The following is a 23745-nucleotide window of genomic DNA, read 5'->3' on the forward strand; positions in this document are numbered from 1 at the left end:
CATTGGAGAGCGCCCCCAGAGAAAATGGCATCATGACGATGGAGTGGTCGTTGTCACGATGCTATCGATGCTATCGATCGGTCTGCAACACAGACATCTTCACTTCCTTGGTAACCATCCCTCATCAATACACTACTCTACCGTACCACCCGACCTGGGTCGTAATCTTGGTCAAGTCTATTCAGAATTCAGATAGATCAGAAAAACAAGCGGAGAGAACGTGGATCTTTCCCGCCCGCTTGCCCAGGAACCATTTTTATAGATTCGTATCTCGAATCCAGGACAAATAATACCACCGTGCAATACCACTCGCACTCCCACTCCCAATACCGATACCGTACGTACAAATACGTATACGACGCACAATGGATGCGGTGCACAGTAGCAACCAGTAGTAACCCTTTCTCCAGACGCAGTGAGAGCCTTTCATCGGAAGTATATCTGAGACTTCGTTGTCCTGGAGAAATCATCACTTTAAAGTCCTTTCTTTTTTAACGTCCTCATTACGGGTTACATGTTGCACGGTGAGCACTCTATCTTGTACTCCATGTACACAACTAATAAAACCCACCATGGATGCGATAGTAGGCACAGTGAGAGTGTCCTAGGTAACATCGAAGCCAAAATTCCATATGGCAACAACCATCGAATAGCACCAAGTTTATGAATGGCGAAGGGGAGATTATGCAAGAAGACAAAATTGACAGCACATTTCACAATCGACAAACTGCCTCCCAGGGAGGGAGGGAGGTGTTGAACAAAGCGTCCAGCCACAGTCACTCACTAGGTCAGTAGCTAAGCAACGACTCATCGTTGGTGGATGGGCTAATCGAATGTAACTTTTGGTTATTACCCCATCGTAACCGCAACCGCAGCAGCTGACCATCAAGATTTCGTCTGATGAATGGAGCCACCGGTGGACTTCAGAAGAGATAAGATGAAGATGTACCTACACTGTGCTTTCTTTTGCGGGGGTGGTTGGACTTGGAAAAGTGCTCAGATGTCCTTCTAATGAGCCGTGGGCGAGTTAGCCGAAGCTTCAAAATGATAAAAATAGACTAATCCTAGCAAAATGTTCCTGGTCGTTCCTGATCGTTCCTGGCTGTTCCTGATGTCCAGGTAGTTCCTGGATAAACACGAGAGCATTGAGTATTGGTTGGTACAAAACTCAATCATCGTACTCGGTACCCTGGGCCATCTGGACGAAGGCAGGTATGCTCGGTATGGTAACCCTTACTAAAAATTCTGAATATTTGACTCTTGTTTCCCAGCATCATCTTATTCACACCGTAATAAACCTCCGACAATATATTATTATTATCAAATCTTAAGAATCGCGATACCAGACAGACCGGGTATGATGACGCTGAGTTTGCTACAGTTTTGTGTTTGGGAAAAGTAATTTTCCACACCTTGCCTAGGACCTGGGTATGTGTGTGTGTGTGTACATTGATCGAGTGATTGATTTCAATCTCGACCTCTGTTACCTTCAATGCCCTCATGTAAAGTGTTCCCAAAAAAGTATCACTGCAAATCCGCATGGAGTAAGTAGTATGAAATTCCAATTCAGTCTCTCTGAACCGCTGCAGCTTCTCTAACTTTTCCCGGGGTGGCCGAGGATGGCGCTGCCAAACGTATTAACACACAGCTTAAACTGCTTTGGAGGGAAGTTTTCCCTTACTTGCATTGTGCAGATATCGTTCTATGCTGAAGACAGGAATAATTCTATGCAGCTACTTGAGAAAGGATGCGTAAGATGTGCGTAAGATATGCATTTCCATGTGCATAAGAGTCCTTCTCGCTCGGCTACCATTGGATCGAATTTTAACTTCCTCCCGGTTGTTCTGCTTATCTTTTGACTACTGCAGTGTTGTGAAAAGTGGACATCTAGCCAGGCATCTTCTGCATAGTTGTCTCATTATCACTCGTGAGTTCCTGTGCAAGAAAAGAAGGAATCGGATAATTCGAACGCATTAGACATTTTGATTCACATTAGCGCTCGCATCCAGTCTAGCATCTTCAATTAGTTCTTCGTGCGCAGTGCCTTATTCATCCATCGATTCTATCACTTACCTACCTAGGTGCTCCAAGTCTCACCCACGCCATCTTACTCATTATTCTGATTGACCATTATTTGACAAACTGACAGTCCCGAGTCATTTGATTAAAGGCTAATATGCCGTACAAACTAATGACTTATCTACCCAAATCCAGTGACTTTACCCGAATTCTATGCACTAATCAAAGTTTTAGCTTTTAAGGGTCTTTCAGGGAACTCAATCCCATTTGAAATTCGGACCTGCAAAAATCTTGTGGCTAATGAGTGTATGAAATCGTGAGGATGGACAGGCTTAATCCTTCAGCCGCGTAAGGCGAGAGAACACATCAGATGCTGTATGGAGAAGACAAGCATGGATTCCCAAGTTTCCCCATCAGCGTCATATTGATTTGTTCCTTTTGGAAGTTTTCGAATGAGACAAATGACACCAATTCTCTCATCTCCCACCATTTTGCATACGAATAACTCCTGTCCCTCAAACCAACCTTAAATTCACAATAATCTCCAGCTCATCAAGGACCTGCGTCTTATATTATACTTAATTTACCGCAACCAAACAAAAGTACACACCATAGAGATCGTTGGATCTCGGCTACTGATATGATTTGATTATTTATTCCTGACGGTCGGTTCACTCTGCCGTGTCCTCCCTAACCACGAACTAGATACCCTTCCGTCTTTTTAACCCCTCTCTCCCCAATCTTGGTAAAGGATAGTCACCAGATTATCCCACCTGTTTGTACTCCATTAGGAAATCGAGGAGGGATTCAAATTTGATTATTGCTGTACCAACAGCCAATTTTGAAGTACTGACCAGTTATCATCAATCATTGATCACCATCCTTCTCACCCCCTACCCGAACTACCCTACCATTTCTCCATCTCTTGTTCGCCATGCATGCATCAATCTGGAATCGGAATTAGTGTAGCCTTTCTGCACCTCCATACCACAAGCTATCCTGGTTATGGTCAAGTACGTTTTAGATCCCCCAGCCCAAATCGCCAACCAGATCTCTCATTGGCCACCCTCGATTCTTGTGGTCGAGCCTCTTCCTGCGTCGTTTCTTGAACAGCTGCACACGCTGCAGCATGAACAGCCTCTTTTGAAGCCATACTCCGTACTTACGCCATCGGATGGATTAGAGATAGCGGTCTGAACGAAAATCTGGAGGCACCGAAGCAAGTAACCGAAGCGTTGCTCTGTTCGGGTTAATTACGATCATTTTGCTTTTGATGATATCAGTCATGTATTAATGAAGAAGTGCAAGGATAAATCAAAGTTACCTCATCTACATTAAATTTTTATTCAGTATAATGAGATATTTCGCCGTTGTTCAAATCAGCGAAGGACTATCATGAAGATCCAATTTCGGTTCGTCAAATCGCCTTTCTTGGGCTGGGAATCACAATAAGCAAATATAAAACCTCGGTGAGGTTATTGAATAAGAGAGTAAGAGAAACATGTTGTTTTGGAAAATACGATTGATCGAGATGCAGCTCATCGTGCCTAATGTTTTACTTGCCATCCTAAACTAGAACGTCGTGAACCTCAAGCACCAAGGTAACAAAAAGATTGGGAGAATAATTATCACGTGAAATAAATGACTAAGCAAAATTCAATGATTTCACTTCCTCGCGTGGCGGTTACTCGACCAGAAAACAGAGAAACTGCATGACTCTCTCGACATGGGATATCAGACCCTCAATCTCTCGTGTCGACGAGTAATGATCTCGAGTAGAGTTATTCATAATGTGGGTCGTTGCCCACGCCGACAAGGAATTGCCAAGCGCGCATTTTCTCTCACTGCCAAAGTTGGCGACGTCACAAAAGAAGACCACGAAGGTGGATTCAAAATATCTCGAGTTGGGTCAAATCGAAAGACGCTCGTAAGATCTATGTTTGAATCCTCCAAATATCATCCCTCTGTCTCTGGAGAGACGGTCGTTGGGGACCTGGTTGATGATATTAAATCAGACCTACAAAAGAACTTGGAGAGAGCGTCCCTCACAGGCGGGGGGCGATCTCGTACGAGACAAATCCGTACTAATAGAGCCAACGATGATAGCTCTACTTCAATCGCCCCTAATATGGTTCTCGACCGGAAACCTTCTTCGCTGAGTCCCCGCCAATTTAGCATCATCTCTCCGGATCCCAAGCGCACTGTAAGCTACATTGGTACTCTTATAATGCCACCATGACTCATATCATATAGACCAAAGAACAAGTTCTCCAGCTCATTTCTAATCGTGCTCGCATGACGAAAGCTCGATATCTTGCAGACCCCTCTCTGACTGCGCCCGAGGAAGCAGTCGTTATCCTAGCAACCCCAGCGTTTGCAAGTTGGCTTGAAGATGATGAGAATTTTATCAAACATGTCCTGGAATGCTTTACATATCATCATGTGGATGGCAAGCCGAATTACGTTGTTGTCGTTGGTGCTGTAATTGACGGGCTTGCACCTTCACCTGATGATATTCCCATAGCGGAGCGGGCTGGGCCACTCGAGGGCTTTTCATTCTTGCATGGTCTACGCAGTCGAGTATTGAGGCCCGATAATGTGTGGAACCCCGAATCATTCAAAGATAACGCAAAGAATCCTGATAAATTGTCACATCTCATAATTTCGGGGAACAAATCGCAAAAACCTTGGGAGCTGGCATTATCTACTACGATAAGTCTACCTTTGGCAAATACTTTATTTGTGAACGGCAAGCATTCTACTCTTGAAATAGCTAAATGGACTCGAAGAAATGAGGGTGAATATAAATGCATACAAAGAGAGCAAAAACAATATCAGCATATCAAAGCTTTTCATTATGAAAATACTATGATTCCACCAATATTTGTACCAGCAGTTCCTCTCACTTTGCCTCGACCCATTGCAAATGGGTTAGGTAATATTGTTCGACAACTATCTTTTGGACCAGGAGATACAGATAACAGACCGGCTTCATCTGAATTGGAAACTCAGGTTACAAGATTTATGGAGTACAGTAATTTGCATACAAACATTGGAGTGTGGGCGTTGATATACCGAAAGGAACTCCTGGACCCCAATCTCAAGGCTTCAACGCTTGAATCGGCAGAAGATCTCGTGTCGACTTGGAGCAATGATGATAAGAATCTAAGATTTGTCGGGACCCAAATAGCTCTGGGAGCCATTCTTTGTCGCGTTGGTGAGTAACTTGCATTGAGTTTATCCGTTCTATTTCTCATCTAGCACACAACTGACTAAATCTTTTCAGTGAGCGGCGGTGGTGGTTGGGGCGCCAAACAAGGCCTCTTATCCTTGGATCCTCAAATGACATACGAAGATATTGTTTCGGCGTCCTTTGAGTATACTGATCAGTCAATGGAGAAAGCACAAGACTCGACACTAGGCAATCTCGCTCGACGAGGTGACCATATACAGTTCTTTACCATCAATCCCAATAAGTTGAAAGAACCCGAATCTCCAATGGACACTATAAAATCGAGTGAAACCATTGACGTGGATTCCATCGTCGATGACAAGGTAGCAAGAAAGAGATTTATTACACAGGAACCAGAAAAGACCGAATTAAATCTCCGCGATGCCACAGACCTGAGTTGGTCTAGCAAAACTACATTTGGAGTGGTTCCTAGCACAATCGACAAAATACCCAGCTATGACACCCACGACTCCTCAACTTCCTCTAACCAGACTTTGCCTTTTTTAACCTTCCGCAAAGGCGAATTTGGCGCAGTATCTGAGTCAGGAATCTACCTCCATTCTTCTCACCAAAAGCGAATAAGTGCCAAATCACACGAACTCATTAATACGAAAATCGATATGCCGTATTCATATATCTACCGTCATCAACCAGGCACATCACCGAAGCAGACTGTAGAATACAAAATGAGAATGAATTCTCTGTTTGGAAGATTTAGCTCCGATGCAAAAAACAACGAATCATTATTTGAAATGACGTCCCGATTCATCGTCACGACGGGCCGCGTTCCAACAAAAGAAGAACAAAAAGAACTACTGGAAAAATGTAATATTAATCCGAAAATCGAAGCGGCAAGGAAGAGAGGAGGAGTTAGTTATGCCCGCGTGCTTGTTTTGGAGGCGGAGAAGGAAATGAAAAATATGGTCCTGCAGGCTAGACTCCTGTCGAGGGAAAATGGTATGGATGAAGCTTTTGAGAAGATCTTTCCCGAAGTAGAGGAACGGAAGGTGGTCAGGAAAAAGAGGGTCGGGCATACTAGGTGGCCGAGATTTGTTGGGGAGAAGGAAAGAAAAGAGGTTGAGGTTCGGAAGGTCAAAGTCTTTCCTACGGAGAAGAAATTTAGATTTCCGGTTGTGGGGGAGAGTGAGGGACCGAAGATTTAAGGGGCGGAGAGAAAGTTCGGTTCGTACCCGCTGAGTCATTATTCGCAAGTCTATGGCCCTAGGAAGCTATAAAGGTTATATGAGGACTTACTCGGTATTTGAGACTAGACACCATGTATCATAAACTACAAAATAACTGTATAGTCAGGAACACAAATTATAAATGCCCTATGGGGAAATATAGCATGTAACGCGTATACATAGCATCTCCACAAAGCTCCAAGAAAATACTAGACATTTGAACGTTAAACTATATATTGACGAGAGAAAAGTCTTAGAATTTGATTAGGGAGAATATGTTAATGTGAATATAAATTATGATATGTACAATAAGGCTGCTACATTGAACTTCTGACCCTCGCTCTCGCTCTCGCTCTCCCTCCCCCCCAAAAATCAAAACAAAAACTCACTCGATACCAATCATCTACATCTGTACCCAGATCCGGATCCAACATATCCAGAATCACACAATGAACACAACACCACACCTCATATCAACCAATTTTATCATTCATATATGTATATGTATATGTATATCTCCTTTCTCATTCATTTACAGATTCAAAAGCTTCACCTTGCAAGATGCATCTTGGATGAGTTTATTAGAGCTCGGTGTTTAGAGTTTGGGTTGTGGTTGTGGTTGTGGTGCATATCCATCTCATCTCATCTCATCTCATCTTATTTTATTCTATTTTGTTTTGTCTTGTCTTGCTACAAGAAAAAAAGAAAAAAAGAAAGAGAGAGAGAGGGAGAGGGAAAGAGAGAACAACCCCCTCTCCCCTCCTCTTCAAACAGGTATCTTGTATCTTCCAGCGATAGCACATCAATTTACAGTCTACCTATCTATCTAGTCTAACAAATACACAATACATATACACAATAATCCAAAAGCAGAAAAGGAGAAAAAAACATCAGAGCAAAAAAGAAAAAGGAGAAGAAGAAGAAGAAGAAGAAGAAGAAGAAGAAGAAGAAGAAGAAGAAGAAGAAGAAGAAGAAGAAGAAGAAGAAGAAGAAGAAGAAGAAGAAGAAGAAGAAGAAGAAGAAGAAGAAGAAGAAGAAGAAGAAGAAGACCTCAAGAAGCACACAAAATCATATACACAATCGCCGAATAAAACAGAACCGAAATAATCAATACACGGGCTCACAACAACGACATGAGGATGTAGCGAAGAAGGAGAATGTAGCCTTGCAGTGTGAATTTGAGGAATCGGCGTATACGATGGAAGTGAATGAGGGGTTACGTGAGTACGTCAATACTATAATGCGTAGAGTGAGCAAGTAGTGAATTTGATGGACGATGATTTCGTATGAAGACACATCCAATCGGTGAATTGGAGAAATATCCAATGAATAAATCAAAAATGAGAAGAATTGGCAAACATAATTTGAGTTGGAGGTACGAGTATGAGAGTACTCGTCTCGGCAGGAGGAGAATATTCTAAACGAAGGGGGAAATTTGTGGATTGCCGAGAATACTTGGGAAAAGAAATGAGCAATCAAGAAACCATTTTTACTTAATCTAGAGGTACGAAGAAAACGAGAGATATATTCGATCATCTGTAGTACTAAATATGTATGTATTGGTTGCTTTCATTCTATAAAGAAATTCCGATATACTTGCTGAACAATCTATTCCACGAGCGATTCATAGCTAAAATTGAATTCCCTCCTGCTCTTGCATTGCACAACACAAAATCTACTCAACCATTTCAATATCATCTCCAGTTTGATTGTGCTCTGTAGCTGCAACTGGGGCTTCATTCGCAGTGTCATTGACATTATCCTCCTGTTTGGATCCATTTCCGAAATAATCGTCCATCTCGGCATCAAGTTCTTCTTGTGTTTTCTTTGGTCTGCTCTCTCTTGTAGGCCTCTCTCCTCCACGACCGGCATTGCGATCTCCTCTTTCTCTCCTTGCACCAGGTCTGCGACCATCTCTTCCTCGGCGTGGCAGAGGACTGCGCGAACGTCTCCTCCTGTCAGGTCGGTCTCCTCGGTCGCCCGGAACATATCGATCAACATTCTCAGGTGGCGGCTTGCTGACATCAGAATGCCTGATTGGAGGAGATAAAGAACGAGAACGAGGAATAGTCATGCGATCGGCCAGGGAGCGACCTGATCTCGATGGTTCGTATTGATTTCTGCCTCCACGGCCTCTGGATGGACCGTCTGGGACAGACCTCAAACGAATTGGTTGACCTAGAAAGTGTTAAAATAGTTATATATCTAGCATGAATATAGCTTTTACCATTGGCATTTGCCCCATCAAACTCCTCAATGGCTCTCTGCGCATCTCTTGGGTCCTCATAAGTTACATGAGCGACACCATTCGAACGTCCAGCTCGGTCATAATCAAGCTTCAAGAATGAAACACGACCAATGCGCTCGAAAAGACCCTAAATCGTTCTTAGCAACAAAACTCTTTCTGTTCCTTTTCGTATCTCATACCTCCAATTCTTCTTCCGTCAAATCGTAATGTACGTTCTCCACCCTAACCTTTCCACTGTTTCTATTTTGTGTTAGCACGAAACGCCGAACGGAAAAGAGCATATTGCATACATTGGTCTGTCATCTTCGTAGTTGCGTCTTTCCGGGCGATTCGAAGAACGGGCGTCTGAAAGATTTGTGAGCTAGGTGGTCGAGAAAGAACGGAAAGCATGGAAGTGATGCGTACTTCGATCATCGTATTTGTCATGTACCCATTCGCTAACACTGTTAGTTGATTCTCAATCCTATTGGGAAGGTTAAGACTTACGAGTCTATGTTTCTAGAATCATCTCCTTGATATGGCTGCCAAAGGAGAGTAGGCGTGGGTTAGCTATATATTCTATTTACGTACTATCATGAACCATCGAGGCGTCATGCACTGATTGAAGCAGCGATGCGATCTGAGAACATTCGGGGAGGAATTAAGTATCTGATGATTGAGGAGGTGTATGCACCTAGAGCGGTGAAATGTTAGCAAATGGACTTGGGACTCGAGACTCGAGGGTCGTCGGAAAGTTTGTAGAGAGGTTCTTACCTTTCTTACACCATCACGAGGGTAGTCATTGCGATTGTTTCTGCGGCCTTGTCGACCTCGATTTCCACCATTTCTCTGCTGCTTGAAGATATCAGTACTATTTCGTATTGCAAGGCTGAGACAACATGTTCGAGGCGTCGGGTTTTGACAGGGCTTACCTGGCGATCACCACTAATTTCATCAAGGCTTTGATCCATTGTCAAGTTATGGGAACGAATATGAACTGAAAAAGGGCGGATTTTTTGATATATTGGCTTGTTTGAGGTGATTAACTCTCATGTACAATGTACAAAACATCCAAGGATTCTTCAATACGTCAACTTTTGTGAGTCGCGACGAGGATTCGACAAGTGGTCTGTGCACTTGGATCATGTGATAATTCACATGCATTGCATTGCAGCGCCGCAGCTAATCGCTATTCATTCCCTCTCCGAAATCGCAAACTTGTAATTCACACAATCTAGATAACAGAATTCACAGATTCAGTCCCTCTTCTTCTTGCATCAAGCTTTTCAAAATGTCACCACTTGCCACTGTCGGTATAATCTCCATCGGAGAAATGGGTATGGGTGTTGCAAAGTTGCTCATTGCCCATAATTATCGTGTTGTGACGAACATTGAGGGTCGAAGGTTGGTTGTATTATCTTCTATAACTTATGTTATCCAGTAGCTGTTAAGAGGGGCTATGATTTCCAAGGGGAACTCATCATTAAACTGGCTCTGATTTCGAAAGAATGGACCAATCTAGCTTGAGATATGAACATTCTAAGCACAGTCAACTATCATGCTTGGAATGGATTTGGGAGGAGATTCATGACGAATAGGCCAATGTATATTCCGTTTCAAAAGTATTGAGACGAGAATCTAATGTAGCTTTTCAAACATCAAAGTTGATGGTTGTATATATACACATATGAAAATATCCGTTACTGTATCGTTATTCTACATCGAACTCACCTTGTTTCACCTAGCCAAGATACCCATGATCGCGCCCAAAAATCCAAAATCGAACTTCTACCTACAGACACATCCCTAGTTTCGCAGTCGGACTACATTCTCTCGATTGTTCCACCTCGTGATGCACTACCACTGGCAATTCGGATCACCACCGCCTTTAACTCTCTCTCGCCACCGAAATCCTCCCCCCTCTTTTATCTCGACCTAAACGCCATAGCTCCTGCTACTGCTCGCTCAGTCGCTTCTCATATTAGTACCACATCACCATCCATCAAATTTATCGATGGTGGAATCATTGGTGGTGCACCCAAACTCAAAAATGATACCACTACTCCTAATACCACGGCATCCATTGATCCAGACCTAGAGCATGCTTGGAGCCGCCCTTCAATCCCCATTTCTGGACCTCATGAACTTTCTAAAGCTCCTATATCTGGTGCCCATCTAGCAGATCTTTTGAATACCAATTATCTAGGCGAAGAAATCGGCAAGGCATCAGGTCTTAAATGTTGTTTCGCTAGTACTACGAAAGGATTCACAGCCTTATGTATCCAAGCATTCACATCTGCTCAAAGACTGGGCGTCTTGGGAGAATTGGAGAAAGAAATGAGTGAAAGAGTACCTGGATTATGGAAGTCTGTGAATGGAGGAATCACAGGTATGCCACCAAAAGCCTATAGATGGGTACGAGAAATGGAGGAAATCGGAATTTGTCACGGGGAAACAGGATTCTCAGGTGGAGAGTCCACCGATGGAAAAGGAGAGGAAGGAAAAGGTATCTTTGGAGAAATTGCCGACGTTTACCGAAGTGTCGCAGACGAAACAGTGCTTGGAGAGGAGAAAACCGAAAAGAGAAAAAGAGGAAAGACGGTAGAAGATGTCGCTCAATGTATGACCGAGGGGCTAACAAGCAAGAGAGCAAAGAAGGAATAGGTTCATTTACTCCTATTAAGAACTCTATTTCCCTCGACTTGGATTCGGTTTCATCTCGTCTCATCCCGTGCATTGAATTTGCAGAGTAAGATTTAGAGTGAAGGAATAGACGGCACGTAGAATATTAGAAGGGATTACAATCCTTCGCGGAAATCCATCGATACAACGTTAGATAACAAGTACAGTACCTATACATAGCCGATTAGAGACAAATGTAATTACATTACTTAAGAACACCTTTTTATTCAGCATTCATCCGAAATGATACATTAGTCAGTCATAAGAGTAGAATGACCGCAAAGGAAAATATACATCGTTGATGTATGTAAAAGTTCCAAGTATGAATAATAATTTGCCATCGTTATTGCGAATTCATCAAGATTCAATATAATCTTTCCCACATTCATTGTGAAGTCCTCGTCTTAGAGCACGGAATATCGAATTGGACGTTAATGAATTTTATGTCATTATATGTAGGTATATCATTATGCTCCTATTTCTAATCCATTCGACTGATCCCATTCATCATCCCCAAATTCCTCATCTCCATAAACAAATAATATCGTAGATACAAAGGCTTTGGATAGATATATAATAGTAGTAATACAAAAACAAAACAAAGGAAAGTAAAGAAAAGAAAACCCACACACACCCTCCAAACTATCCAAAACTTTTCGCTCGCTCGCTGAACGCTATGATATGATCTCATTATCCTGTTTTGTAGCTACAAATACCCATCCCTCTTCAATATAGAAATATAAAAAAAACACCTCTTCTCCTTTCCCCAAACCTCCAATCTCCAGAAGATAAAACATCTCAAATAATCACCCCTCGACAAGCCCACTCACATCAACAACCCCAAAAGCACAAAAGAAACCTGTAAATACAGTAATCCCCATCCACCAATTCCCATTCCCATTCTCACACCCGCACTCTTCTTCTTCGCCGTCTCTGTTGCTCCTCCAGCACCCACAGTCATGGTCCCTACAACTACAATCCCCGTTCCTCCCGCCGCCAAACTCAATATATCTCCACCTTCCGTCACTGTCCCCCCGGCTGTAAGCGTTTGTCCTCCAATGACCAGACTGTTCAACGGAACTACGCTTTGCAAAGTAGCAGTACTAGTTACAAAACCACTGTTGGCATTGACCACCACCGCATTCCCGGTAGGTGACAAAGAAACCGTAGATCCATCAACCGTAATAACGGAACCTGGTTTCAGAGTTTGACTACCTATCACAACACCAGAAGCAGAATTTTTGGTGAAGGTCGAAGATCCAATTACCACGACGTTTGGAGGGAGAGAGATAGTACTACTAGGAGCAAGAGTAATAATAGTACTTCCTTGCGTGATCACACCTCCCGGAGTCAAAGTGGCGCTTCCAATGACGAAACCAGATTTAGTGAAATCGGCTGTTACACTAGATGTTCCGACGACAACGACACCGGGGAGGGGTTCAGTGGTGGTTGTCAAAACGGCCTTGGCACCATTGGATGGAGTGGGTGTGGGCGTAGTACTTGTGGTTACGCCATTGATGATGATTGCAGAGCCGGATGGAGCGATCGAGATACGTTCACCGCTTACAGTGGCTTCGGAACCGGGTTTTATAGTTTGTGAACCGACTACGAAGTTGGAGCTTCCTTGACTGAGAGTTAGGGAATTGAATACAACGGGAGCAATAGTGGTTTGGCCCGGTGAAGGCTTAATGGTTGTAGGAGTTATAGTAGGGCTGGAAATTGCAGTGGTTATATCGGGATTGGTCTTTACGCTGGTGGGTGATGCTTGGATGCTGGAAATTATGGAATTGGTGTCGGATGCTAAGGGTGGTTTTTCTGTGCCGCCTGTTTGGATGCCAGGGTTACTAGCTACGGGTTGGGTACCGATTGTATCACTCTTTCCAGTGGCTGGGAGAGCTGTACTTTTGTCACTCGGCAGTCCAACTGGAATTCCAATAGCAGGAGTAGTGGTTCCGGTATTTCCAGTAGATGAGGGTGGAAATGCAAGACTTCCAGTCGCGGTGTTAGTTGGATTGCTTATTGATGCTGTATCTGCTGCCTTCGTTCCAGGAATAGACACAGGATTTGTAGACACAGGGGGGGTTGCCGTCGATCCAGGAACTGTAGGTCCTAGTAGTGATGTGTTGGTAGTATTATCAGCTGGCTTAGTTCCAGGTAAAGATACAGGATTTGTTGTTACCGGTATTGATACATTACTTGTTGTTCCTGGTAGCGATACATTGCTGGTTGTTCCAGTTAGATCAGATACAGGTGGTGATACAATCGATGGAGAGACTGTTGACCCTGTTGATGCCATATTGGTCGCAATATCAGTCGGCTTTGTTCCGGGTACAGACACGGGATTCGAAGTTGTTTGTGGATTCGAGATTGCTTTGGCAGTTTCAGTCTGAGCTTTAGTAGTTGGTGATGTTGTTGGGGCAATATTGGAAGTATCTCTGCTATTACTAGTGTTTGAAGTCACAGGACTAGTCGTAGGCAAAACGGATGAGTCGGGTAACTTTGTAGTTATTGAATTTGAAGTAGCTGCATCAGGTAACTTGGTAGTTCCCGTATTAGTGGCAAGAGCGTCAGATGACTTCGTTGTAGCTGGTAAAACCGGTGTGCTACTTGCTAAGGTCGAGATAGGAGCATTGGACAATTTAGTGGTTGTTGGATTAGAAGTTGGAACATCAGGCGATTTGCTCGTGACTGGATTAGAAGTAGTTGAAATTGAAATGGATCCAGAAACGGTAGATCCTGATGGTGGGGTATTGGTTGTGGTATCGGCCGGCTTACTCCCTGGGATGGATACAGGATTTGTTGGATTGCTGGTTGCAGGAACCGATAAAGAGGTATCCGGAGACTTGCTAACCGGGCTATTTGTTTGAACAATGGTTTGGGAAACCGAATTAGACGCATCTGGCGATTTGCTAACTGGATTGGAAGTAATTGGGTTGGAAGTAACTGGATTGGATGTAGTAGGATTACTGTCAGATGTCTTGCTAGTAGTTTCAGCCACTTTTGAACTGGCAGAAACACTCGTCGAGACTGTAATACTAGTAGGTGAAACAGAGCTTGGTGTCTTCGAAGGGGAAAAGAATGAATCAAGGGTGATGGTATGTGGGCATACTGCTAAGACTTGACCGACAACCGAGAGGGTTGCCGTACAACCTGAAATAACACTCGCATTCATGTCTGTTGATGATGGTTTGAAGATAGAGGTTTGAGTGGAAATTGTTTTCGTGCTTGATTCCCCTTGTGTCGACGCAGATGTCTTTGAAGAGAGTGACTTTGATGGTTCTGATTTAGTACCTTGACTCGAAGTCTGAACCTTACTTGTAGGTAATGTAGTAGGTTCTGTTGCTTCCTTTACCGTTCCTGTTTTAGAAATAACCTCCGAAGTTGAAAGCTTAGTTGTATGAGAAGTAGTCGAGTGCTTCTCAGATAATGATATGATAGACGTGAGAGACGAATTTGAAGTCTTGGGCTTTTCACTTGTAATAGAAGAAGTTTCAACTGTAGTCTTACTGAGTAATGAAGAGAACGTATGAGAAGCTCTCTCAGTTGTTTTTATAGTCTCAGTCTTATCTGATCGATTGGATGAGGTAGTGCTGCTTGGATGGACTTCTGAGATATTAATCGATGTGGATACTCCCTCTACTGAACTGCTTTGCTTTGAAGTTTCACTGACTGATGATTTAACACTAGTTGTAGCAGTTTCAAGTACTCGTGTAGAAGCAGTTTTTTCGGTGGTACTTGCAAGCCTTGACTGAGAAGTAGTTTCTGGTTTGACTGTGGTAGAATTCTCGGTAGTTTTGCTTGTGGCCTTTAACTCCGATGTGCTGCTTTGTCCTTGTACACTTGAGCTATGAGATTCAGTCTCTGGTTGCTTGATCGCAGACGAAGTTGGTCCTTGTGCACTCGAGCTATGAGATGTGGTCTGTGATTGTTTAATCGCAGATGAAGAGAGCAATTGTACACTCGAGCTGTGAGACGTGGTAGCGTCGGGAGCCGGGTTGAGAGTGCTCGACTCCTTTCCCGAAGATGACTCTTGAGTAGTCTGAGTTTGAGCCTTTGACGATACTATAGTTGGTTGAGATCCAGCAGTAGAAGAACTAGATTTTGACTCGTGAGTTGATTGAGATTGAGTCAATACCCCAGACGGTACTGAGGTTGAGAGGCCTAGAACCGATGAAGCCGATATGCTTAACTCTGATTTGCTTTCTTGTGTTGTTTGAGCAGAAGAGACTTTTGAACTTGTAGAAGTTGAGAGAACCGATGCGTTTGGCGATAGGGGTAGACTTGATTTCGATTTGCTCTCGTGTATTGTCTGAATAGACGATCCAGATGTTTTGGAGGTCAAGACAGCAGTCGTCGACACTTGCGCAGAAGATTTTAAACTGGATTCCGATTTAACTTCGCGTGTTGTTGGAACAGGGGAAGACTCAGGTGTCCTGGACGTCAAAATAGTTGACGATACCTTTGAAGGCTTCGAGCTAATCTTCGATTTCGACTCACGTGTCGATTGAAAGGAAGTTTCAGATGCTTTTGAAAGAGAGCTAGATGTAGAAGTTACTGAAGATTGGGTTAAGCTACCTTCGGATTTGGACTCGTGTGTTGACTGTAGAGAAGATTCGGATGTTTTTGACGTCAAAATCCTTGATGATCCGCTTGATGATATCAAGTTAGCATCTGAGCTAGATTTTGAATTTGAAGCAAGAGAAGCTGGAACAGTTGGCCCAGAGACTATTGTTCCCGAGGGAGATGTTGAGATCACAGTCGTAGATGAAGCAGAATTGGAAGTCCTGGACGTGATAGACTCGCTCTTGGTGGCAGGACCAGTATTTGAAGATATAGAATCGGTAGTCTTAGGTGAACTAGAGATAAGTGAAGGCTCAGACTTTGATATATCAGTATGCACTGATGAGACAGATGAGCTGATACTCTTTGAGGAAGCAAGGATTGTTTTTGGGTCAGCTGATGGAACTGTCAGTGTGAAGGCTTGCGTTGTTGTAGTGCCACCAGGTAAAGTCGTCGAAGAAAGTGGCTTCGAAGATAACTCAGATGTCTTTGCTAATGAAGATTCACCAGCTACACTTGAATGCGAAGCAGTGGATGCAGTAGAGACACTTGATGGCTGGGTTGGATTACTTTGTGTTTTTGACGCCACTAAACTTATTGGTTCAATTGACTTTGAGGTAATAGTACTGGAAGCGATCGCAGTATTTGGAATTTTACCGGAAGCTTCAATAGAAGTTTTCGAAGACTCGAGTGGCACGGATGTTGAATGAGAACCAATAGAACTCGACTTGAGATCTGTGTTGGAGGCGGTAGTGTGTAGCGATTCTTTCAATGTGGATGACTCGGCCAAGGTTGTAAGGGTAGCCTTCTCAGAAGTGGATGCCTCAACGACAGCTTTATTATTATTTGGAAGTGATGTGGGTGTGTGGACGATAGTGACAGTGGTAGGACAAGCTTCTCTTGCAGCTATTAAGGGCTGGCCACTTGTTGAAGTGACTGTTGCCGTACAAGAGATAGACAATGTGCTGGATGAAATGAGTGTGGTGGTCGGAGACCCTTTTGATAATGTGGTAGAAGAAGTTGTATGCGACGATGAGGTTTCATTAGTATACCTTCGAACTACATCACCTAGAAGAAAAGAAGGTATCAGCATATGTAACACTTAACGCCACAAGATGAACCAAACCCACAAATCAATATTGACTAGTCTTACCTTGGTCTAGTTTGGGAAAAGCGGTTACTGGATGTAGAAGAGACAGGGTGCCTAGAAGAAGGACTGGCAAAACTTTCATGGTGAAAACGGGACAATACGCCGGGCATCAACCCATTGACAAAGTCTTATGAGGACATAGAATTAAAAGAGACAAACGACGAGAGAAGGAGGAAAAGAACAAATTTGTAAGAGGAGGAGGTTCCTATATTCTTCTTGAAAGAAATGAAACCCTGGGGCTGAGTAGGATACTGCTCACCCACAAGCCTGCATCACGAAACAATCTCATGATGAAAATTGGAAATATATTAAACAGTTGGGTTTGTAAGTTAAGTCACTTGGTAGTCGAGAAAGTAACAAGTTAGATCCCCATCCCAAAAGTTACAAGGGAGGATTTTCCCCTTCGCCATGGAATGGAAGGCTGATCAACAAGATCTCCATTAAATTGTTTGCTGATGCAAGAGTAGATGCTGTGCCTGACACTAATGAACTTGCATCGTAAATAGAGTGACTTGCTCAATTCGGCAACTTAAATCCATGATCAGCAACATGCGTGGGCCAAATATAGAGCCTCCATCACTCGTAAACAAATGAGTGGAAGGAGCGGTAGCTTGAAGGATCAAGAAAGATCAAGGAAGGTCACGAAAGCGGCTGTGCCAGTTTGTGATGGGATGAATAAGACTCGCTTGAAATAAAACACAGTAATTTTAGTGGACACTTCAAATGTTCAATATAACAGATGTGGCCCCCTGCAGAAAAAGATACACTGCGTAAAAGAAAACAATGAAGCACCCGAGGCACCTACATAGAACGATAGAAACCGTTTTCGATCAACCTGGAGTATTAGTTAGGTGTGGGTGTAAGTGTGGGTGCAGCGCAGTGCAATATGTTGACTGCGCATTCTTCTCTCTTTTCCTCTCTCGCTCTCTTTCTCAGGATATTTTTGGAGGCGGAGATATTCTGAGGTCACATCGCTTCACATCGCTAGAAACCTGGAAGTAAGACGGATTTTCTAGAGATCTGGTAGATACACTTAAATGGGTACCCTCGTGCGATAATGTAATTATTAGATTGGCAGTACGACGAGAGGATCGGTAATGTAAGGCTTGGGTGGCAAATCTGGAAAGGTATAACAAACCCATCAGTTCCAGAAGTCTAAACGTTGCTGGAAGTGACGTGAGGAGGGTTCATTTTCCAAGCACGATGTCTGCTGTACTGGTGTGCCTCGTCGTATCACACTGCCCAAACATATGTGAGAGAACTGGGAATCACCGGATGTTACAATAAAAGAAGGCTTATAGAACCAAAAGATCAAACACGGCTGCCTGTTACGTGCGCGTATGAACGAGTAGTCGCACGGAAGACTCGAATAAATTGGAGAACGGCCTTTTTGGGGGCTCTTTACGACGGTGATGATAATGATTATGATGATGGTGGTGGTGGTGGTGGTAGTGGGTAGTCTCGAGGTAGTGTAGCGTGCGTGTGCAGCCGTTTGTGAGAAGTCTTTTAGCCGCTTAGTATCTAGCGTATGATTACTTAAGTTTAGGCTTTCTTTAAGTTGTACCTATCTAGTAATCTACTCAATCTACCCGAGCCTTTCATACTTCACAACACGATATATACATGTACATATATATGCCTTGATGATATATACATTTCAGAACCCCGGTTACTATCATAAGATTGGCCATCGTGTTCACTTAGAAGAGAGACAAATTGACCGGCTTTCACCGCGTCTCCGAATCCGACCACTCACTCCTACGCACATGTTAACAAACCCTTCCATCTTTTGTGAATCTCAATTACCACCAAAAAAAAACTAACCGTCTGACATTCTCACTCATCATTATCCCTATTCCACGTTTTCGTAAGGATTCAACCTCGATTAATTCGATCCTTTGGAAACAGGGGACCTGGGTTTTATGTGGAAATCAAATGACACGAAGATATCGTTACATCGTCGCGGATTTGAAGAATCAACCCCTTGATATTTTTGACAAAAAAGAAGCGGAAGGGCAGGGTGTGAAATACTACTTTGAATTGCAGTATAGTATTGCATTATTCTTCACTTGAAAGTTTGAGAGCTTCATCGAGGATCTTGAATCCAGATTTAATGGATCAAATATCAATTAACTTGGTGGCCGTGTTATGAGAAAGAGAGCCTTGTTCTACTCCGGGTTTATGTTCCAAACACTCGATTGCAATCATTTTGCTACATTTCTCGCGATCCCTTATAGACTTATAATAGAGTACAGTATGGGGACCTCGGAGATACAGTCAAGCTCCCTTGTCAAAGCTACACAAAGCAACACAAAGCTTCGTAGAGATCTTACTAGCACGGTACCTTTTGTTTTCGTCATCCATCTACCAAGCGGGGATAGATTTCGGCCCCAAGGTTATACAGACTGGTGGACCTATTGTCTTATGAATCTCCCGCTTCTACAAATCAGTGATCGAAGATTGGTTAGTCATATGCCACATATAGTTCATGACAGAGCCAAAGATGAATCCTTCTCATTAATTATGCTAACTAACTAATCTCGCCCCTCTTTGTGTAGCACCATTCTAAGCTCTAGGCAAATTTGATAAAAGCTGTTTTTTTCCTCCTATCCATCCGCAGATCCTGGCAGTTGAAATGATCTGACACATGAAATGGTAGTATGGTAGTATCATATAGGTGCCCGGTACGCACAGCACGTTTTTGGGATCCTCCAAGTTCTCGACCTTTCCTACGTACACTACTTTTCCTTCAGACTTTCCCGTCTTGATGCAGATCTTGTCGGAAGTTTGTGTTCAAGTTACACCTCTTTCGTGCCGTTCGAACCCGTTTTCGTCTTTTCTCTTTTCTCTTTCTTGTCTTTCCTTACCAGCTATTGTGTCATAGCCAGCATGTTCTGTCCTTTCAACAATTATTAATCTTTTAAAACTTTCCTTGATGATCTTTTCCAATGCCGATGTCTTCTTGGAGGTATCTGGCCTTTTTCCTATTGCCTATCCTCGGCCTTCTTGAACAGACTTTGGCTTCAGCAACTTCAGCAACCCCTGTTCCTCCTCTCACTGTCCTTCCAAGTGGTAATTGGTAAGTTTTTGTCGATCTTCAAGCGTCTATCTAAGCACGTCAATTGTTAACAATGTCATTAGGAATGGTATCGACGGGAATTGGTCAAGCTTTTGGCTTACAGTGGGAACACCTCCTCAACCTGTCTTGGTCTTCATATCAACAGCAAGCAATCAACCCTGGGTCGTGTCACCAGACGGTTGTAGTCCATCAGACCCAGGAACATGTTATAGCTCGAGAGGTTTGAATTTTAATTCAAACTCGTCAGCCACATGGTGCGTAGACTGCATGGAATACTTTGTATAATCATGGCATTAATAAAAATTTAGGGTACCAAACACCATTAATCCCGGAGGCGAATTTGCTTTGGAAGTTGAGTCCAGTCTAGGCCTTACTGGCAATGGAGACTATGGCAACGATACCATTCTTTTGGGATCCCCGGGTAGTGGATCTCCCTCCCTCAGTTCACAAGTGCTCGCAACAATCGCGACCCATGACTTTTGGCTGGGTCTTTTTGGTCTTAATCCGGCACCCACAAATTTCTCGAGCAAAACTGAACCTGCCCCAAGTTATATGTCCAATCTCAAGTCTCAAGGCCATATTCCATCATTATCATATGGCTACACTGCAGGTGCTTACTATCGTAATGGTGGAGGAGCCAATGGTGGGGGAGTCTTAGGCAATCTTACTTTAGGTGGTTATGAAGAATCTCTCTTCGTACCAAATAATCTTACCGTCGATTTTGCCACTTCTGGCGATGACCTAACGATTGATGTCAATGCAATCACAGTTAAATCACCGGGAGGGACATCTCAAGTCGTATCATCGCCATCATCCTCTTTTCCAGCTTTTATTGATTCATCGGTCCCATACCTATATCTACCAACGAGTATATGCCAAAAGTTCGAAGAAGCTATTGGTATCTCCTACGATTCAGAATCGGAACTGTATTTACTGACTGACGCCCAACATACTGCACTTGTTAACCGAAATGCTTCTGTTGTATTTACTCTCACAAATTCGACGTCCAAAGCCATGGTGAACATCACACTCCCATACGCTGCTTTTGATTGGTGGGCCGAGTATCCTCTTGTACAGAACAGCACCCGATATTTCCCTCTCAAACGAGCAACCGATAATTCTCAAATCACACTTGGACGAGCATTTCTCCAAGAGGCGTACCTGATTGCCGACTATGAACGTTCCCAATTCTCCATTCATCAACGCAACTGGACCACATTCTACCCCACCTCAAATCCAACTACAATCTTTCCCCTCAATAATCCCGCACCATTGTCTTCTTCAAAATCAAAAATTTCGACTCCTGTCATAGCAGCCATTGTACTCGCAATTCTTACTTCAATAGCTTTAACCCTCTGTCTAACAATTTTCATTCTTCACCGCGTACATCAGCGCAAACAAACTCCTGGACGGTCAAATACCGTTTCCACTTTCGCATCAACTTCTCGAAGCCTCTCGAAAAAAGAGTCATTTCGCTCTGCTCCTTCCTCTCCTTTACCTCTCCCCTTCATCTCCAGCAAAGATAAATCGGACAAAAAATCCAAACACGTCTCCAATGCACCTTCAGAGCTAAGTTTCTTCGACAAGGGCACTAATTCTGTCCTTCTTACACCATCCAATCGCTCTTTAGTTTCTCTGAACATTGGTAAAGCTATCGGAAGCCCCAATCTCACACTAAACCCTCAATACAACAACTCCGGTGTTTCTATTTCCCGAAACCCCAGCCAAAGCAATGCAGCAGATACCGTTCTTAACAAAAATCTCAATTTGGTTCCTACCGAGCCTAAACCTGCATTCCATCTCGCAAGTCTTTCTACGCGTCGTAAAGAGCGTAAGAAGAAGAGAAAGGAAAAAGCTCAAGAGATTTATGAATTGAGTGGTGGTAGTGATGCTTTATGCTGGGCCGAAATGGATGAGATGGATGAAGAACTAGAGGAAATGGATATGGATAGTCGTGCAAGTAGTCCAGCTTTAAGCGCACTCAGTTTTGCAAGCGATGCCGCTCTCATCACATCTAATCCTGAGAAACCAAAACCATGGATGGATAACGATCGCGAAATTCGCGGGAGTGGAAGTATCATGAATATGGGCATGAATAGAGATAGTGGCATGGAACGTATGAACCGAATGGACAAAGAAGCAGAAGCATACCGAGAGCGAAGCGGTGGTCATAGTCATCCCGGGACAGGAAATGATACTGTGACGACAAACAACAGTCGTGGGAGAGAATCACACTTTACAAATACGACGATGGGACTAGATACTCCGACCGATGGGGTTGGAACGGGGGGGACGTGGGAGTTTGAAAAGTATTTGGATGCTAGTAGATTACCTTGGGTACAGAGAGGAAGTGGTTTGGGCGTGGTAGTTGAACCTCCTTCGCCGGTAGCGCAGCCTGTTGCCGCGATGCCGGCGCTGAGGGAGGGAGCTCAGGCCCCGGGTAAGAAAGTGGAAATTGTGAACGATTCGATGAAGAGTTCAGGACAGAAGAGAGAGAGTGAGAAGGGAGTTATTTGGGGAAGGTTCTAGAATCATTTTACTCGCCGACTTGTTTGACCTCTGTGCCTGTGTTACCCTGTCGTAACATGGCACATTTTGTAAGTTACTATTTGGAAAGAAAAGATAAAAAGAAAGAAAGACCAGGATTTGTATGGATTACGAATGGGAGGAATTTTATATATTCATGTATTTGCATATCATTATCATCCTACCGGAAATGTTGGGAGTCGGGATATAAACAGGATAAGGGATTAGGAAGACAGTTTCACGATTTGATACCATGGTTTGAAAAAAGAAAAGAGGTGGAAGGAAGGGGATTTCGTTACTTTTTCTTATGGATACATTGTTGAGCAATTGGATGGTACCTATTCAACGTATTTTTCGTGCCGGATAAAATGCGGTCTTCATTGTCTGAATATCTATGATACATTTTTCACCAACGTCTCTTATATATTGGGTCATAGTTGACTCTATCGTTTTCACGTGAGATTTCTCCCAAAATTTCATTAACGCACACACTTGTTTTCCGCAAGATAATCCGCTAATACGTATCTCCCCTAATCTCATCTCACAATTCATCCCTCATACCTCTCCATGCCCAGTATAAGGTGGCGGCGCCCCTAGCATCTCTACATCTCTATCCACCACCACATCAAAATCATTGATCCCATTCCTCCCACCATTACCATTCATTCTCTCCATTCCATCTACTCCCTCCACCCTTTCTCCACCTTCAACAATACCCCTTCCTCCTCTCCCCCCAACCTCGCAATACCTCCCCATCCCCCCTCTTCTAAACGGTAAAGCACCTCTCAATCCTTTCCCCCGACTCCCAATACCGCCTCTTTGGAGAGGAATCCTGGTTTTATTTTCTGACCCGTCGGCTCTTTGAGGGTTTAGATTTGCAGATGCCGTTCGTATTTCGGTACAGATTTGGTATTTACAGATAAGGAAGAAGCTGATGAGGAGGAGGAACAGAAGGAGAAAGATTGTGAGGAGGATATAGCCCATGATCGGGATGGCGGGGTCCATGGTGGTGGAAGCGAGGAGAATATGGGGGGTGAAGATTTTGTTGATGATAAAGTGAGGTTGAGAGGATAGATGGTTAATGAG

The 23745-nt window shown here is 43.5% G+C and overlaps 5 protein-coding genes across 6 annotated transcripts; 3 read left to right on the forward strand and 2 right to left on the reverse strand.

The window, feature by feature from the left end:
- The first annotated feature begins 3709 nt into the window (after positions 1–3709).
- On the forward strand, positions 3710–6662 carry BCIN_06g02940 (hypothetical protein). Its single transcript, XM_024693430.1, has 3 exons — positions 3710–4222; positions 4273–5236; positions 5306–6662. Exons 1-3 carry the CDS (start codon positions 3746–3748, stop codon positions 6412–6414), a joined length of 2550 nt encoding a protein of 849 aa, XP_024549216.1. The 5' UTR covers positions 3710–3745; the 3' UTR covers positions 6415–6662.
- A 1272-nt stretch (positions 6663–7934) lies between these two features.
- On the reverse strand, positions 7935–9633 carry BCIN_06g02950 (hypothetical protein; the record flags this gene model as incomplete). Of its 2 annotated transcripts, XM_024693431.1 has the most annotated exons (8): positions 7935–8613; positions 8663–8810; positions 8863–8923; positions 8974–9028; positions 9089–9120; positions 9170–9204; positions 9437–9514; positions 9595–9633. In XM_024693431.1, the coding sequence occupies 8 exons, from the start codon at positions 9631–9633 to the stop codon at positions 8111–8113; spliced, it is 951 nt and encodes a 316-aa protein (XP_024549217.1). In that variant the 3' UTR covers positions 7935–8110. The 2 variants fall into 2 exon arrangements, with proteins under 2 accessions (XP_024549217.1, XP_024549218.1); XM_024693432.1 differs by lacking the exons at positions 7935–8613; positions 8663–8810; positions 8863–8923; positions 8974–9028; positions 9089–9120 and having other exon boundaries at positions 9135–9356.
- Positions 9634–9868: 235 nt separating this feature from the next.
- BCIN_06g02960 (hypothetical protein) lies at positions 9869–11602 on the forward strand. The gene is made up of 2 exons (XM_001556208.2): positions 9869–10066; positions 10408–11602. The coding sequence occupies exons 1-2, from the start codon at positions 9954–9956 to the stop codon at positions 11324–11326; spliced, it is 1032 nt and encodes a 343-aa protein (XP_001556258.1). The 5' UTR covers positions 9869–9953; the 3' UTR covers positions 11327–11602.
- A 184-nt stretch (positions 11603–11786) lies between these two features.
- On the reverse strand, positions 11787–17390 carry BCIN_06g02970 (hypothetical protein). The gene is made up of 2 exons (XM_001556207.2): positions 17058–17390; positions 11787–16972 (listed from the first exon to the last, which is right to left on the reverse strand). The coding sequence occupies exons 1-2, from the start codon at positions 17134–17136 to the stop codon at positions 12171–12173; spliced, it is 4881 nt and encodes a 1626-aa protein (XP_001556257.1). The 5' UTR covers positions 17137–17390; the 3' UTR covers positions 11787–12170.
- Positions 17391–19923: 2533 nt separating this feature from the next.
- BCIN_06g02980 (hypothetical protein) lies at positions 19924–23071 on the forward strand. The gene is made up of 3 exons (XM_024693433.1): positions 19924–20133; positions 20196–20387; positions 20442–23071. Exons 1-3 carry the CDS (start codon positions 20003–20005, stop codon positions 22660–22662), a joined length of 2544 nt encoding a protein of 847 aa, XP_024549219.1. The 5' UTR covers positions 19924–20002; the 3' UTR covers positions 22663–23071.
- The last annotated feature ends 674 nt before the right edge of the window (positions 23072–23745 follow it).

This window comes from Botrytis cinerea, chromosome 6, assembly GCF_000143535.2.
Source record: "Botrytis cinerea B05.10 chromosome 6, complete sequence".
NCBI classification, from domain to species: Eukaryota; Fungi; Ascomycota; class Leotiomycetes; order Helotiales; family Sclerotiniaceae; genus Botrytis; species Botrytis cinerea.

Bases quoted from the DNA above. Each gene is read 5' to 3' on its own strand.
- BCIN_06g02940 (XM_024693430.1), top strand. From the start codon at position 3,746: ATGGGATATCAGACCCTCAATCTCTCGTGTCGACGAGTAATGATCTCG. The intron at 4,223-4,272 runs GTAAGCTACATT...CATATCATATAG, and splicing joins CTCCGGATCCCAAGCGCACT to ACCAAAGAACAAGTTCTCCA. The intron at 5,237-5,305 runs GTGAGTAACTTG...AAATCTTTTCAG, and splicing joins AGCCATTCTTTGTCGCGTTG to TGAGCGGCGGTGGTGGTTGG.
- BCIN_06g02960 (XM_001556208.2), top strand. From the start codon at position 9,954: ATGTCACCACTTGCCACTGTCGGTATAATCTCCATCGGAGAAATGGGT. The intron at 10,067-10,407 runs GTTGGTTGTATT...TGTTTCACCTAG, and splicing joins ACGAACATTGAGGGTCGAAG to CCAAGATACCCATGATCGCG.
- BCIN_06g02970 (XM_001556207.2), bottom strand. From the start codon at position 17,136: ATGAAAGTTTTGCCAGTCCTTCTTCTAGGCACCCTGTCTCTTCTACAT. The intron at 16,973-17,057 runs GTAAGACTAGTC...CTTTTCTTCTAG, and splicing joins TTTTCCCAAACTAGACCAAG to GTGATGTAGTTCGAAGGTAT.
- BCIN_06g02980 (XM_024693433.1), top strand. From the start codon at position 20,003: ATGCCGATGTCTTCTTGGAGGTATCTGGCCTTTTTCCTATTGCCTATC. The intron at 20,134-20,195 runs GTAAGTTTTTGT...CAATGTCATTAG, and splicing joins GTCCTTCCAAGTGGTAATTG to GAATGGTATCGACGGGAATT. The intron at 20,388-20,441 runs GTGCGTAGACTG...ATAAAAATTTAG, and splicing joins TCAAACTCGTCAGCCACATG to GGTACCAAACACCATTAATC.